This window comes from Dermacentor variabilis, chromosome 6 (assembly GCF_050947875.1).
Source record: "Dermacentor variabilis isolate Ectoservices chromosome 6, ASM5094787v1, whole genome shotgun sequence".
In the NCBI taxonomy this organism is placed as follows: Eukaryota; Metazoa; Arthropoda; class Arachnida; order Ixodida; family Ixodidae; genus Dermacentor; species Dermacentor variabilis.
The window spans coordinates 155,718,208-155,731,549 of NC_134573.1; the positions used below are offsets into that span (position 1 = coordinate 155,718,208).

At 44.8% G+C, this 13,342-nt stretch overlaps 1 protein-coding gene across 2 annotated transcripts in view; it reads left to right on the forward strand.

The window, feature by feature from the left end:
* LOC142585536 (follicle-stimulating hormone receptor-like) overlaps positions 1–13,342 on the forward strand; it is a 74,197-nt gene that overhangs the window by 55,197 nt on the left and 5,658 nt on the right. Inside the window, exons 8-19 of one of the 2 annotated variants that reach the window (XM_075696352.1) lie at positions 168–239; positions 866–937; positions 1,518–1,589; positions 2,376–2,447; positions 2,536–2,607; positions 4,506–4,574; positions 5,734–5,805; positions 7,257–7,328; positions 7,714–7,912; positions 9,232–9,643; positions 11,493–11,720; positions 12,526–12,767. In XM_075696352.1, the coding sequence (XP_075552467.1) occupies positions 168–239; positions 866–937; positions 1,518–1,589; positions 2,376–2,447; positions 2,536–2,607; positions 4,506–4,574; positions 5,734–5,805; positions 7,257–7,328; positions 7,714–7,912; positions 9,232–9,643; positions 11,493–11,720; positions 12,526–12,767 (1,654 nt within the window). Of the gene's footprint in view, positions 1–167; positions 240–865; positions 938–1,517; positions 1,590–2,375; positions 2,448–2,535; positions 2,608–4,505; positions 4,575–5,733; positions 5,806–7,256; positions 7,329–7,713; positions 7,913–9,231; positions 9,644–11,492; positions 11,721–12,525; positions 12,854–13,342 lie in introns of both variants that reach the window. The other variant, XM_075696353.1, reaches the window with a different exon arrangement.

Sequence of the window (13,342 nt, forward strand, 5' to 3'; positions counted from 1 at the left end):
GCCCGTTTGTTGATTGCGTGTTTAAAGAAAACAACGAAAAGAGAAAGTGTATATCTAACTTGTTTTGTGAAAACTGTTAACTGAAAGGTTGGCTGTTTCATCATGCATTAAACACCGGCTTCAGATGTTGCTTACTGAGAGTCGAAATAAATGTGTCCTTGTACCAGATACCTCATGGGAAACGACATCGTTTGGCTGCGGGACTACACTTTCGAAGGAAGCAAGGAGCTAGAAAATCTGTAAGTACACTCGAGGCCCATAAATGTTTTTAAATTTTTAGAATTTTTTTTGAAGCTAAGCGAAAAGCTGGTCGGACGAACTAATATCGGTAAGGTGTGCAGAAATAAAAATAGCAGTAAGTGTAAACGTAAAACAGCGTAAACAGCGTTTGAGCTACGTACTCAAAGGAAGCCGAAAGCTGAAATTAACGCTGCACAGGAAGTGATGATCTGTTCAGGGCCCCCAAGAACGACCTGGCATACAGTTTTCAGTTGCAGAAAGCCACTTGTTCAAGTTATGTAAATTACATTTGCCCTATTGTTCCTTGGCAGGTTAACGTTGCAGGGTACTAAAAACTAAACGCGTCGATTTTGGCAACCTTTACTGGAGTTTCGGTGCCGATTTTACACGCAACAGGCAAGCCTCAATTTGCAACCGTAGCCTTCTATTCACCTCTCGCCCTTTCTATTAGGGCCTCGTATTGCTGACAGACGAGATCATTTAGTCAACTCTGCAAGAATTTGTGAAATCTGCGAGTACAATTTGAACAATACAGTTGCATGCCCTTTCCCGCGCGTTGGTAAAGAGATTTATGTTTTGTTTTAAAGGAGTTGTTGCTGTCTGTGTTTTTATTGATTTATTTCAGTGTATTATCCCACAACGCTATCCGAGACATATCGACCGAAGCATTCAGTGGGCTTGACAACCTCAGCGTTCTGTAAGTCCTTTCGTTTTTCTTTTTTACAAATTAGCGAATTCAGTGTGTTGCCAGATCACCGTGTATATTGTGAAGTATTTCGGCAAGGTGTCCTCGAGGAAAAACAGATACAAATTTAATAAGTTCGAGTTTTTAAATAAAGCATAAAATACATAAAAATAAACCTTGTACGGGATTTCAGAGCGGAATAAATAAAATGCATTAGCTACGCTACGCATTATGTCCTCCCAGAAAAAAATTTAAAAATTTTCGAACAGCAATATGGTCTTCAGCCGACATCAGTGAACCTGGAGCGTTGGCGTTACGCGTTATGTTCTCCTAACTGGCATTAATAACTGATTCAGAATCACCTTTATGCAGTCGCGCGAGGTTCATGTTTTCACGTTTATTTAATAGTGTGGGGATGCAACCCTGATTACAAATTCGCATTTTATATCAGCATTACCGGTTAGCTTCTGCGTCTGCTTTTTGTAGAAAGCATTAATACACTTCTGCTTTCAAACTGGAAAAAGTTTTTTTTTATTGTAAATTAAACAGAAAATACGTAGAAGTGTCTAACTTTCTTTCAATAACTCAACAGAGATCTCAGAAGTTGTGCCCTGAGAAGGATCCACCCCAAGCTTTTTCGGCACCTCGAAAGCCTGACAAGCCTGTGAGTGTTATCTTCGTAAAGCAAAGTGGTGATTTGGGAGAGTTGGTCATGCATTGCGAACTGTTCCTTTTTTTTTTTTACTGAAAGGCGCCGACAAATAAAGGGGGGGGGGAGGGAATGTATCGCGTATTTTCCTTTCTTGGTCCGCGCCTTCCAGCGCAAAAATCAGTTCTTCCTTAAGACATAGCCGCCATTACAGTGTTTTGTGCTGTCTATGCTGCTTTATTAATGTCATATTTGATGGTGTGAGTACTTTTTTCACGTACATAAATACATATGTGTGTATGTGTAGGCATGCGGCTGTGTGTGTGCGTTGTGTGTGTGTCTGCATGTGCGTGCGTGAGAACTACCAAGCGTTCTTCTGATGCGTTCGTAAACTCTATGTTCTTATCCAAGACTAAATTGTGAGGATTAGCATCCAGAAACTGTTCATCGGTTATAAAAGACGCAGTAGTGGAGGAACCTGTATTGTATTTTTACCGCCTTAATTTCTTTAACGTTCACTCAGAGAACGGTTGACGATCCTTCTTACACTCCGCCTCCATTCAAGTGCGGTCGCAGTAGAGTATCGAAACTGCGACCTCCTGCTCAGCGGGAAAACGCGATGGTCACTGAGCCACTATTAAGTGCACGATAACGTTCTAGCAGACGGGAATAATCCAACAAGTGCTAATAAGTTCACAGCAGGGTTCACACTGCATTTAGTCCTTAATTTCTAGTATGTACCAGCGAGACCCTGGAATCATTTGAGTACCGAAGAATCAGTCATCTTCTTTATTTTTTCAGGTGGCTTGACGAAAATTCTATCGAAAATTTGCCTCCGGGAACTTTCGCAGCATTGAAAAACCTCGAAATACTGTAAGTCATCGAGAGAGAGAAAAAAGAAGGTTCCGCTGAGTTTTGCGAAGCCTGCTCCCACTGTTAACAAAGGAATATTTGCTTTCAGGTCGCTAACAAAGAACAAGTTGTCTCGGCTTTCATCCTCGTACTTCAGTGGCCTCTCGATGCTCCTAACCTTGTGAGTGAACACTTCTTTAATTTCTGCTAATTCTGAAGGTATCGAGAAGTCGCCCTACTCCCCCCAAAGAAACATAAAGAGACAAAAAAATTAAAGTGAACAGAAAAAAAATAGAAAGAAAGGCGGCATAATTAAAAAAAAAAGCGGAAACCATCGACGATGACTATCAATGAACGAACGAACGCGTTCGCTGGTACACGTCTGACCACCAACCACCGACCAACGACAAAGACGGCTGTTTTCAGTGGTCGCATGGAACAGAATCCCAACAAGAGAGTTTCAATTGCAAATGGAGGCGGGAAGTGACAAACAGATACCAAACAAGGGCTGGAGACGACGTTTCGTCAAGGAAGCGCGTCTTCCTCTGGCAAACAGCCAGCCAGCAAGGAGAGCAGTTGTTGTCCTGACGAAGACAGTATCCCTCGTGGAAACGTTGTCTCCAACCCATTTTTCAATCGCCGCCGATCACACATAGGAGAGGAGGCACGCACCTTTATATTGTTACGTGGAAGTAATATTTCGCCATATGCTGTGCTGTTATTAGCGTGACACACTGTTTGTGATAAACTCCAATGGTCTCCCTTGGATGAAAACGGTGCAGAGAAAATTCTGTGGCTTTCTATTCAAGCAATATCGCTTTCCCTTTATCATCGACTGATTGGATTTAAAGCCCAGAAGCAGAACTGGAGTTATTAGAATTGGCGTAATGGAGGGCTCCAGAATAATTTCGCCCACTTAGGGTACGTTAAGGTGCAGCTAAATCTAAACAGAAAGGAGTTTCTGCATTGAGCCTCCATGGAAATGTGGCCGCCGAGATAGGGAATTCAACCCACGACCTCAGCAGCATACTGCCGAAGACACGCAGGCAACGCGGCCGCTGCTCCCTCCAAGTGTCGACTGAACGTGACAGAATGGGACGTTAAGCGATACTCGTGTGCAGTGAGACTTCCCGCGAGACTCGGGTCACGTTCTGGCGCCGGGCCCCGCTATTTGGTTGAGTACGGCGCAGAGCCTTGCGGGACACATGCGAGCAAGGAAGCCTCTGAGCAAACGTATAGCCGCACCTTTCTGGTTTCCCCGCGTTCGCGACGGCTCGATGGTCGCAGCTTTACTGGTTTCCTTTCTCTTTTTTTTTGTAGTCCTAGGCGACTCTTACCTCGGTACACGCAATGAATACGGTGTCATTCTTTCATTTTTACCCTTTCGGCGCTTCTGGTAAACAGCGCTATGGTTCATTAGGAAAACTGCAGTGTGGCATTATGGACCGTATTAGGATGAATGTCCGCTTCCGAGAAATGATATATAGCCGTATGAAGCAGGAGGCAAAAAAGGAAAGCAAAAAGAAAATATACATGGGCGGCAGTTTATACAGTCAGAAAATTCAATAAAGTATCGGGAGTAGTACTAGGGAAATAATAATAATAATAATAATAATAATAATAATAATAATAATAATAATAATAATAATAATAATAATAATAATAATAATAATAATAATAATAATCATAATAATAGGCAGATGGGGAAGAAGTACAAATAATTATGCTTAAACGTCTTGAAGAAACAGCTTGGTTACGAGTAGCTTATTTTTTTCCCGCAGTCAAGGACTCCTTGGAATTGTATCACCTGGGGCGTTAATGTGTGTGTAAATTCAGTTGCATAGGTGTTTCTGTATTCCACTTCCGCCGGCATACGGCGAAATGGCATGTGAAGGAGCCCGTGATGTTGAACCCTGCCATGGGCACTCTGCGAGGGCTGCGGGTAGGGCCAATTAATTAGCAGCAGTAGGCTGCTAGACAATATTGTTTAAGCGCGACAAGTACTTTCCTCATCCTTAAATGCCGAGGTGAGCCTTTCGTAATTTGGTGCATCATGGTCATTTTTACGTCTGCTTTCAGAAACCTGGCCTACAACAAGATCCGCGTCATGGAAACACCGTTCCTCGGTTTGGATGAACTGCTAAACATGTAAGCAGAGAACGTAAATCCTGTCGCACATTCTCCTCGTGTCGGTTAGGCAAGTGACAGCGGTGACACCTGCAATATTTTCCCATTTTTGCTTGCGTAAAATTTATTGTGCTGTAATTTCTGAACTTCTTTCGTGTCGCCGATAGCCCCCTCATGTGTGAGATGCAACTTGATATTTGACTACTACTTTTAACTACTAGTTTCAACATGGGACGCCCCGATGTTCAGATTACCGGCAAACATTCTAGAGGCTCGGTCGACCTCCGGCCACCAACGACCTCACTTCACCTCACGTCATCTCACCTCATCTTACAGTTTGTCTTGGACATAAAAGATGAACATCGATGGGGAATGTGAAAAAAAATATATGCAAAACTATTTTAAACGTCTTTGCCGTTGGCGACGTGAAGTAGACCGCTCTGTGACCGATGTCCCTTGTGCAAGCGAATTTAAGGGCTTCAGTAACACTAAGTATAGGTTCTCATGAAAAGATTACTGCAATGGGAAGAACGAAATGATTTCATGCTGTCAAGACGTCGAATCAGTTTTTGAGTGACATGTGTCTGCTACCGATTTGCATACGGCGCAAGATTTTCTTGCTTGTGCGAAATATTGAATTCCTCCATTGCTGTATAACCAACACTCGCTATTTATACTGACCGTCAACACTGCAAGATCAATCAGAAATGGTAAGGAATAAAGCAAGCGTACATGTTATGGGTCCTACTTCCATGCATTCATGAAAGCTCTGAAGGAATGCCATGCATGTCACAACTGAATTTCCTCTCCTTGAAACAAGTAACGAACGAACGATCGAGATAGTTACGAACAATTTACCAGCACTACTGCACAAAAGTTGAAACAAGAGCGTTTTCAATTTGTGAGGCTTCCAACAGCACAATGTTTTTTTTTCCCCTTCTCGCTGGTGTCACTAGTCGGCTCAATTCCTCTACAGGCGTGTGCGTTTTAGGCAACCTTATTTTGTGAAACGACGCACTCTGGTTGAGCTGTCTTAAGAACTGCGAGCAACACGAGTTGAATTTGAGTCTTGACAGAGAAGCATTGGCCTGCGATAAGTTACCTATGTAGTTGATATTTGTAGTTACCATGGACATAGTATAGGCTTTCTGGTTAACAAGATATTCTTGCGATATTGCAGAGATCTGGAAGGGAACCTGCTGGACTTCGTTCCTGCCGAAACCTTTCAACCGCTGAAGCGGCTGCAATCACTGTAAGCAGTGGAAGGCATACGTTTTTGACATTTGAGCATGTAAACACCTGTAACGCTCTATACTACATGCTGGCATGGGAGCATGTGCAACCCGATAGTAAAATCCGGCTGTTGATCTGGCTCCTCCATTTGTCTCTTTCTGTGAGTAGCACGCTTCTCCTCTTGGAGTTTAACCAATCACGTACCTTTGTTTCTTTTTCTTTTTTTTTTGTTATTACAGTTAAAATCTATCGTGATTATGGTGCACGCGCAAGACACTATCAAATTGATCTCGTCCATGTATTGTTCACTTCATTTTGCGAAACAGTGGCAGCCGCTTGTCACCCCGCCTAAAGGACAACCTGCACATCCCAGATTGCTTACTTCTTCTTGCTCATTCGTTCGATCGTTTGTTTGCTTGTTCATTATTTTATCATCCGTAAAATTATTTTTGGTATATTCAATCCCATTACGCCCAGTGTAGTTTGTATCGATCATTCCCTTTCTTTTCTTTTTCTTGAGATGACTATAAATAAAGGAGTTGACGCCGTTTGCTGACGATAGCTACGCCTTTTTCAATTGCTTAATTATATATGATATATTTGTTTCAGTATAAATTCTTGCGCAGGTAACGCTTTAACAAATCAGCTTAACATGTCTCAAAACGTGTTAGAGGAAGACCGCGGTTGTCTGGTATGCACAAGTTTCTTTCAGATACACTAATGAGACAAAATACAAACTTTGCGGTATAGTGAGTATTCGTCACAAATGTCAGCGTCTTCGAAGAAGCGTTGAAGCGCTGGCGTAGCTTTGTGGTGAAGTACCACTTAACCCTGTGGCAAATGAAGATGACCGATATGAACCAAGTGAACGAAGTTCTTGTTCAAAGCCGTCTTTTGTACAGTGCTTAGAGCATCCGAGTAGATGGTATACATCATCGTGTTTGCCATCGCACGAAGATGCTGAAGGTAATTTCTTTTCGATTCTACGACACGTCATCAACAATTACCAACGAACCATAAGTTATACTGCTAATGGCATCAAAGTCTCCAATCATCTCGAAAGGATGGATAACATGCCATTTTTTTAATCACTCGCTGCAGCGAGTGTCTGATTCCAGTGATAGCAGAGGCACGGATTTGTGGTGCGAGCGAATAATAATAAGAGAAAAAAATGACTGAAAAATAAAATCTTACAAAATGCGACCACAGGCTTCTTTCCACAGCAAGTCTACTCGTTGGAAAGATAAAGCACGCTTATTCGTCATATTTTGTTAAAACATTTCAATCGTGGTTTGCCACGACATTGTAGTCAAAGAAGCACGCTTTAGCCTACGAAAAGAGAGAGTGAGAGAGAGGTAAACAGTGGTGTGACACCGTCGGGCTGTTGTTCTTCCGATTTAGTAGCTACTCCGAAACGTTAATTAATATGCACACACGGGGTAAGTAATACATATTTCCGTTTTCTTTCAGAAACATAAAGAAGAACACACTTCGCAGCTGTTCCCCACAAGTCTTTGCGCACCTGCAAAATCTGACGCACATGTAAGCATTAAGTTAAAGGTGTTTCACTTTTCTTTATTTTGGGCATGTTCCAGTTATAATCAAATAAAGATAACCAGGGCAAGTGTCTTGCTCAGAAGGAGTTGCTAATATACTAGGTTTACTAAAGAATACTTCTAAATTACAAGGAATTTCTTTTGGGAAATAACTTATTTCAAAACATCACTGCCGCGCAGTTTCATCCTTTATAAGGTAAATCTTGGAATTATACTTTCTATTTCTTGACTTTTGTTATTGGTGAGCAAGAAAGAAGCCTTCTCTGTACAAGTGCACATATAAATATTGCTGTTGGTTGGCCAGGTCACTCTACTATCATCCATTGGAGTTGGTGCATATACACAGCTTAGCGTTGTGTCTCTATATGCAGTTACTTCAGCGAGTTCAGCATGTGCTCGATGGCGCTGCACGTTCGAGTCTGCGAGCCACGTGGGGATGGCATCAGCAGCTTGGCGCATCTGCTAGACAACGTCGTTCTGCGCATATCTGTTTGGATTGTGGCCATCATTGCTTGCGGCGGAAACTTGATGGTCCTCGTAGGAAGGGTCATGTTCAGAGAACACAATGAGGTACTGTTCTCTCCTGTGCATGTCCTCTCTGGTGTCGTCGCACTGTTGTTCGATCTTTAAAGCATGTTTCACCAACTAGCCCAATCTTGCACCCTTCTTCCCTTCTTCACAACGAGGTAACCACAACCGCATTGTATATTCTGTATGCATATATATATATATATATATATATATATATATATATATATATATGAGCTGCTATATATACATACGAGCCACTTCATTATGTGCCTTTTGACTGCAGGGATTCCAAAAGTAACCTTCTGTTGGAGTGTAGTGAAAGATTTTCTCTTACAGCATTGACAAAACTACATTATGGGTAATAATGTAAATACAGTTAGGCCCATAGCGTATGTTAAATGACGACATTCATTCCTCTTGCCTCCTGCTTCACATAAACAGTAGTAGACGAAATATCTCTACTTAGTAGTAACCTCTTTTATGTTCAGAAACAACAACCCAAGCAGTGCATTATCATGAAAATGTGAGCTGGCTTTTTATGACAGTTATGTGAAAGCATTGTGGTGCATGGGATCGAATGGAATCGAATAAAAAGCTTTCCGTTTTCAGAGCGATTCGTGCAGTTGGGAGCATAGCACCCGGTCATTATATCATTCCGACGGGACTGCGATGACACTGCAATGAACCAACTCTGAGATGCGCTGCGCACGTTGCGTTGTTGCTCCGCAGCTAGGCCGCACGCGAACAGTGAACGCCAAGATCGGCCGTATTCGCTTTAAATTTGACTGGTGATAACATGTTTCGATCCACTTCGCTTTAGCGGCGGCGTAGGGAAATACAAAAAATTGGCCCGAGCATCTGCTTCTCCGCAATGCATGGTTGCTTGACTACCACGTGATGACGTTCTGCCAATAGAGGCGCTAGCGGCGTAATAAAACAGACGCGCAACTCTGCTACCTTCGGTAGCATATACAGTAACTCTAGCTGGAACTAAAGCCCCTTAAACTTCGTAAAGTAGCGGCACGCTTTGAAGAATTCCGCTCCTCCTCGCGAGCTCTGGCCGAGGCCGACGCCGTGTCGCTATTGGCCTAATAGCATCACGTGGGCCCTCGCGCCGTGCATCAGCGCCATTTTTGCTCGAGAAGCTTCTACAGAGTGGCGAGGAGCGCATGTTGGCACCGTTGCTACGCTCGAGCAGTGTAGGCGGCGCCACGGTCGAGGAGGGAGCGGGAAAGAGAGGAGAGACAAGGAATAGTGAAAGCGGAGGAGGAGAGTGTCGCTACTTTACGAAGGTTAAGGGGTTGTAGGTGGAACGCAAGCCTCTAAAAAAGAGGCGCGTCGCTCTCTGGCAATCGCAGGTGCACTCCTTCTACATCAAGAACCTCGCGCTCGCCGACCTCCTCATGGGAGTGTACTTGCTGGTGATAGCCACGCACGACGTGAAATTCCGCGGCGAGTACATCCGACACGACTACCGGTGGCGCCATTCGTGGGGCTGCAGCGCGTCCGGGCTGCTCTCGACGGTGAGCAGCGAGGCGTCCGTGTTCACGCTGACCGTGATCACGGTGGACCGGTTCGTCTCCATCCTCTACCCGCTGTCCATCAAGAAGCGCACGCTGCGGTCGGCCACCTGCTGCATGGCCTGCGTCTGGCTCACCACGATGCTCATGGCGGCTGTGCCCATGCTGTGGCCGCACTACTACGGAGCAGACTTCTACGGCAGCAACGGCGTCTGTCTCCCGCTTCACATTCACGACCCAGGAACAAAAGGTACACGGTACTACAAACACTCCAACGCCTTTTAGGGGTGAACAAAGGCTGCTTGCTTGTCCCGCGGCTAACACTCTTCGCCCTTAAAGAAACACTGAAGAGAGACAGTGACATAGGTTAGACTGACGAAGTTTTCTTGAAGAACCCTAGTTTAATTTGTTTCGCGGTCGTAGGGTGTTTATTAGAAGAAGAATAGAAATGACGGTGGAAGTTTTGTTTTCGAAAGTCGTTCCGACAGCCAGGTGTCGGCATGTCAGCATGACGTCACGGATAACAAAGTACTTGTTCGCATTTCGGCTGTTGCGGCTCAGTAAAGCGTCTTGAAACCTGACGAGTTCAGCGACTGCTTATTTTAGAAAGCAATATGTGGTTCATTCTTGTCGATAAATGTTTTAACAAAGTCCGAGCAAACGGCGTCAAAATTCATGACGTAACGACTGGCTGGTGCGGGAACTTCAAGGAGACTTCGCCACCCGTTATTTGTTTTTGCGTCTTCCAGGGTAATTTTCTAGCACGGCTCGAATTCTTTTTCGCTTTAGGGACCTTTTTTGAGGTGGCACTAAATTATCAGTGCGATCAAGTTAATTTTTTTTTCAGTGGGGGAGGGAGGGGCGATGAAGTGAAAATGATGACAGAAGCTGCAATGGAATAAGCGAAAAACTGCATGAAATACACTTTAGTAGCTATCGCTGCGAAATTCTCGTGCCATATATGCACTCGCGGATCCAGACAGAAGCCATGCCCCCCCCCCCTCCCCCTCTTTGAGAATTCCAGAAATTTAGTGCTGGCAAAGCTAAGTATGCAGCAAGCCTTCCTTTTTTTTCGGCAGATTTTATTAGCCTCCCCTCGCCAACCCCCCACACCCGCCCCTCGCGTATAGGTTGCCCTGTACCCACCACTGGTCAGATATTTCTGTGCTCACCAGGTGGTAAGGCTTAATACAAAGTTATAGACTGCGACTTTTATCATCGCACGTGTAGTATGAGGTTGCCTTCATGTGCAATATAAAATTTCATAGCCCTAATCATAATGAGTATTCACGTGACGATACTTTGGGCAACGGTAACAATATCATCGTAACTATTTCTGGGAAGGTCTCACGGTATTCTTTAACTGCTCAGAGAGGATAGTGCGGTATCAACGTAACGAATAGTAATGAAATTGAGGCACAGGGATGAATTTGATGAGTACAGCAAAGAATAACAAAATTAGTGAGAAATGAGTAAGCTGTTGCATAAATTGTGGTTAAGCCTGGGCAATTTATTTAAACTAATTAAGAACCAGAAACTCTCAAATGCGTGCGACTTCTTGAGTCTAAATTTGCATTGATTTGTTTGCATTTTTAAAATATGTTTATTGTTTTTCAAAGGTAACAAACATTCACTGCCACACCTAAGCGCACAGTGTTCTGGGTGGACAGACAGATCAGCAAAGCACGCCGATAAACGCTACAGCAGTGCATATGTGGCCTATAAAAAATACCTTAATAATAAGAAAAGCGGGAAAATAATTTACTGCACTAGGAACGATGAATATTGCTTTGTCTTCTTTAACATGAGCGAATGAGATGTAAAACAAACTACATTTAGTGAGCTCCAACGCAAGTGATGTGGCAGAAGAAAAATGAACTTTCTAAGAGCAGCCTCATTCATAGGTTATGCACTACTCCATCGCTTAATAAGTGAGTCTCCTAACAAGCACTACAAGTAAATGAGGGACCGATCGCCTTTTCGTAAGCATGCATTGCTAAAGGATACGGCCTTGTGTCACTTTCTCTTTAGTAAGTCGATCACGTGATATGCCCACAAAGAGAGAAACGTCAGCAATGTATTCTTTGTCTTTCAAACAGGTTGGGAATACTCGGCGTTTGTCTTCTGCACAGTGAACACCATCGCGTTCAGCTTCATCGCTTATGCCTACCTGAGCATGTTCGTCACCATCAAACACTCGAAAGTTGGCCTGCGCTCTACTCAGCAACTACACGACCGCGCTATCGCCAAACGCTTCGCATTCATCGTGGGCACTGACTTCATGTGCTGGATGCCCATTGTCATCATCAAGATCATCGCCATCGCAGGTGTGTGTTCTGGCGTTCTCTGAAATACAACAGCAATCTGTGTGCACCTGAAACACCTCCGCAGTGCAGCACTATGCCGGGAATCTTGCTTTTATTGTGTCCTTTACTACGCGCATAGTCGTGACCCTATGTTCAGGACTAGATGACTGCCACCAACATTTATATTCGACACTTACAAGTACCCAGGTTCAAAACAAGCAACTCAATTATGCATGCTCTAATTATACAGGAGCCTACTCGCTCGTCACTTAATGCAGCAAGCGTTCGTATTTCTAAGTCGACCTGCCCTGAATTTCGGCCTTTCAAGAACACAATATGGGCTGGAAGTTGATGACCGAAAATAGGCACTCAAAAAACAAAAGCAAAGGAAGATAAACAGGCGGATGGCTAAACGCGCCGTCCTGATTCACTAAAAAGTGCTTTGCAGCTGGTTCGCATTTCATTTACGGCGACAACGACGAATACGCGCTGTGATCGAACACGGAGGCGTTCTTCAATAGGAACGTTGATGCGAGCTCTGTAAAGCAAGCTATCGCCCGAAACGAAGTACCGGCGTCTCCGACGAACTGCGTTTTACTACGAATTTCTCGGCCGAAGTTCAATCAAGTTTTGTCCCCTTCTTTCCCCCTCATTCGAATCTAGAAATCATTGCAATGACATTGTGGTATTCCGGATTGAGGGTGAGAGAGCGGGGGCTTCCAAGAATCGTTCTTTTTTTTTTGTCTTTGTTCAAGTGACGACCGCTTCTAATGACGAGACCGATTTAGCTGTATGGACACCGTCGCACCTGTATGCCGTGACGCAGGTATTCCCATCGACGAGACGCTGTACGCCTGGGTCGCCGTGTTCCTGCTGCCGGTGAACACGGCGCTGAACCCCGTGCTGTACACGCTCACCACGCGGCTGTTCAAGCAGCAGCTGCACTGCTTCCTGGCCAAGCTGCGCGAGTGCCGGCAGGCGTCGGCCGAGCGCCACTCGGCACAGTCCTGGTCCTCGCTGCCCTACGACCGGAGCTTCAAGCGCCACTTCCCTTCCACAAGCTCTGACGTGAGCTTCCCACTACGCTTTCCCCGTTTCACCGCTTTCGCCACAGTAGAGACCGACGTTCTGCGAAATCCTGGGTCCTCGAGCAGGTTGGTGGCAGCGGACCCGCTATTAAGCGAGCAGCTAGCTGATTCAGGCTGCACATGCACGCGAATGCGCCGGGGAGACGAGCGAAACCTCGCGCGTTCGATAGTAGGCAAGCAGTTTCGCCCTTTATTCAGGTCGTGTACAAGGTGTTGCCACCTGCCTGGCTAGTCGAATGTTGGGACTGGGAGGTCAAGCCTCCTAGCCCTGTCACGGGCGTACTGGACGGCCAGGGCATATGGGGATTTGTCTCGATATTTTGTCTTCTGCTACTCCCAGGCGTTCCACGGTAAAATTTGTTCACTAACTGCCGTCGAGCAAGCTGAGGCGATCGAGAAACTAAGGGCATTCCGCATAGCAACCCTGGCCGATTTCGTGACTCTCAATGCAAAACACTAATCCGTGAGAGACCCAAAAGCAACCACATCTTTATTACGCATCCAAGCAAGAACAGTCTAAGGGCGCTATAAAAGAAAGCTATTCCAATCGATTTC